Source organism: Dipodomys ordii, unplaced genomic scaffold (assembly GCF_000151885.1).
Source record: "Dipodomys ordii isolate 6190 unplaced genomic scaffold, Dord_2.0 Scaffold1443, whole genome shotgun sequence".
Lineage (NCBI taxonomy): Eukaryota > Metazoa > Chordata > Mammalia > Rodentia > Heteromyidae > Dipodomys > Dipodomys ordii.
This window is the reverse complement of record NW_012268659.1, coordinates 4,551-7,933: the sequence shown is the minus strand read 5'-3', so window position 1 is coordinate 7,933 and position 3,383 is coordinate 4,551. Positions and strand designations below refer to the sequence as shown.

General features: G+C 65.2%; 1 protein-coding gene across 1 annotated transcript in view; it reads right to left on the bottom strand.

Moving 5' to 3' along the window:
• Nucleotides 1-3,086, bottom strand: part of LOC106001971 (homeobox protein cut-like 2) — a gene marked incomplete at its 5' end in the record, with an annotated part of 3,324 nt that extends 238 nt beyond the window's left edge. The window contains 4 exons of the mRNA XM_013036904.1: nt 21-476; nt 2,020-2,293; nt 2,653-2,691; nt 2,898-3,086. Of these exons, the coding sequence (XP_012892358.1) occupies nt 21-476; nt 2,020-2,293; nt 2,653-2,691; nt 2,898-3,086 (958 nt within the window). The remainder of the gene's footprint in view (nt 1-20; nt 477-2,019; nt 2,294-2,652; nt 2,692-2,897) is intronic.
• Nucleotides 3,087-3,383: the final 297 nt, after the last annotated feature.

The window sequence follows — 3,383 nt, the reverse complement described above, 5'->3', positions numbered from 1 at the left end:
CCAGGCTGCCGCGGGACGACTCGGACTCCGGGGCGGGTGGCCGCGGCCGGGCCTGGCCCTCGTGGCAGGGGTGTTGCCAAGGGCAGTCTGAGGGGAGCCCCGCGGGAAGGAGGGGCCCCAGTGCCCCTTCAGGGAGCTCCTCGCTGCCCGGAGGGTCCACGTGCTCCTCTTTGGGGGCGGCTCGGGCTGGGTCCGGCTCCCCCAAGTCCTGGGGCTCACAGCCCCCCTCCTCCTCGGTCCGCTCCTGCTTGACCCTCACGCCTGCCCGGTCTGGGGCGGACAGGGGTGCGGCCCCGGCCCCGCAGGCCCGCAGCTCGCTCAGCTCCGGCTTCTGCTCCTCGGCCTCTGACGAGGGGCTCCTCGGGGTGGGGTCTGGGGGGCCGTGGCGGGGTGGCCGGGCGCCGGGATCCCCGCTGGGATCCAGCTCCGGCTCATCCTGGGCTCCTTCCACCAGCGTCTCCCGGCGCATCCTGGACCTGGGGCAGAGACGGGCGTGAGCGCCGCGGCCTGGCTGTGCTCAGGCTGAGCTGTGTGGGGCAGCCCGGCACACAGCAAGCTCTGCAAACTCCTGCCCACCCCAATGCATGTCCTGCAACTCACATCCGGAGAGTACAGTTTTCTCTGTTCCTAGGGGCAAACTCCTATCCATCCTCAAAACCCAGCTTAAATGCTGCTGCTTGTGCAATAGGTTCCCTAGGCAGGATTTCCTTCCCCTCCCCCCAGCCCCTATTCCTTGTCTCGGGCTGACCACTGGGCCCCAGGGGAACGATCTACGTGGCCATGAGGGGAAGGGGCTGGTGGGACCTATGTCTTTTTCTTTTTGGCAGACTCTAGACTCAGCCACAGTGTACTTAACACCTGCGCTTATTTCACTTGACCTAGGTCGAGTGCTCTGTAAATGCAGAGGAGACTCAGAGAGGGAAGAGACCTGCCCAAGGCCACACAGCCCAGCTTCCCCTGAGGTCTGTGCAGTGCCAGTGCCCAGGCTGAGCACCCCCGTGTCTGGCCTCCGGCCCCACCCCAGCCGCTTTTCCACTTCTCAGGGGTCAAGACTTTCATTCTGCCACTGGGCTGGCTGGGGGCCGCCCCTCTCTGTGCCACATGGTGCTTGGTGGTGCTTAGCCTGGTCTCCCTGGAGCTGGCTGGGCGCGGGGCAGACTGGGGCAGTCAGGACAGGAGACCACAGCCCTTGGCAAGCGGGGCGGGCCAGGGAGACGAGGCTTTCCTTGGCCTCAGGAGTGGGGGACCCCAAGCCAGTGAGGCGCCTGCTGGATGATTAGAGCTTTTCTTTTGGTTGGTCGTGGGGCTTGAACTCTGGGCCTGGGTGCTGTCCCTGCGCTCTTCAGCTCAAGGCGAGCGCTCTACCACTTGAGCCACAGCGCCACTTCTGGTTTTCTGTTGGTTCATTGGAAATAAGAGTCTCAGGGACTTTCCTGCCCAGGCTGGCTTTGAACCACGATCCTCAGGTCTCAGCCTCCTGAGTAGCTAGGGTTACAGGCGTGAGCTGGGACCCCCCCACACACACACTTTGTGGGTTTATAAATGCCCTATTTATCTCGCAGCCTGTTTGCGTCACGCACTCCTCCCTCATCTCCTGGTCCCCCCTAGGGGCAGCCGTAGGGCAGGCTGGATGGTGGCCAGTGGTGCTCTGTGTGGACATCTTGTGTGGACTGGGTGGTCGGCACCTCTGTGGGACACAGGCTGGCCCGGTTTTCCTGAGTCTAATCTCCCTGCCCTCCCGCACCTCCCCCTGTGATCCCATGCCCCCCCTCTGCTGCCCCTCCCCTCCCTGATCCCGTGGGGGCCCCCCATGATCCCATGCTCCCCCCACGATCCCATACCCCCTCGCGATCCTGTGGGCACCCGACGATCCCGCACACCCCACCGCAATCCCATGCCTCTTCCCCCCACGATCCCGTGGGGGGCCGTGATCCCGTGGGCTCCCCCTATGATCCCGTGCTCCCCGCCATGATCCCACACCCCCCCTCACGATCCCCCCCGCGATCCTGCGCCCCCCACCTGTAGTTATGGAACCAGTTGATGACGGTGTTGGTCTTGAGCTTGAGCTGGAAGGACAGCAGCTCGATGGTCTGCTGCGAGGGATAGGGCTCCAGCTGGTAGGCCTGGCGCAGCGCCTCCCTCTCCTCGGGCGCCAGCACCACCCGGGGCTTCTTCACCTGCAGCAGGCTCAGCTCCAGCGGCGGCGGGCATGGGCTGGGGCACTCAGAGCGCGTGGCCGGGGACTCGCGGTCCGAGCCAGGGCTGATGAGCCCGTAGCGGCGCTTCAGGTAGGCTGGCGGGGAGGGAGGGAGGCTGAGGGGCCCCCGCGCACCCCATCTGCTGCTCCCGGGGATGGGGAAGCCTGGAGGGCGATGACCAGCCAGCCCTCGCCCTCAATGACCCACCGGTGGGCTCCCCACTCCTCTCCCACCCCCTCCACTGGGCGGCCAGCCTGCTGGCTGTGGGGAGCCCCAGGGCAGGGCACATCTTGGCCCCAATCACGAACGAACACAAAAAAGCACTGGTCTAGTTTGACGCCTCCCCCCCCCCCCCGTTCTGTGGGGCCCTTTAAGGGGTGGAGCCTGGCGGGAGGCCTTCAGGGCATGGGGGCAGGACTTTGAGGGGGCCCTGGGGCCTCAATCCCTTCCTCACCCCATCTGCTGGGCAGTCCTGCCCTCTGCTGGTAGGTGTCTGGATAGCAGGCAGGGAGGGTGACAAGGTCCTGGTGTGTGTGTGTGTGTGTGTGTGTGTGTGTGGTGTGTGTGTGTGCGCGTGCGCGTGTGTGTGTGCAGGGCAGACAGGTGGGGGTGGCTGTCTCAATCACCCAGTTCTTTGGGAGCGCTACTTCCCGCAGTCCTGCGCCGGCTGAGCCCTGGCGCGCTGCCCCCCCCCCTTACCTTTCTTCTCCAGCTTCTTCATGTCGCGCAGCTTGTCCACATTGTGGGGGTCGCTGAGCCACAGCTGCATGCGGACGAACGGCTCCCGGCCCTTCAGGCTCAGCTTGTGCCAGGGCTTGGGCCGGGAAAGCAGGTCTGACACAGAGCCCTGCGTGAGCCCCAGGATGCTCTCTCCAAACAGCCGCTGCCCTGGGGATGGGGGGCGGGGGCCGTCACGCAGGCTGCGGTGGGGGCAGGGACGGGGAGCCTCACTTGGGGCGCTGGGAACGTTCTGCAGCCTGGGCAGGGGCTGGACCGCGGCCAGCTCCTCAACAAGGAGTTCCTAAATAAAAATGACTGGCAAACTTCACGGCCACAACCTTGATCATGTGGCTCTGGAGTAAGCAGGGAGATTCTTTTTTTTTTTTTGGGTCCGGTCGTGGGGCCTGAACTCTGGGCCTGGGTGCTGTCCCTCAGCTCTTCAGCTCAAGGCTAGCGCTCTACCAC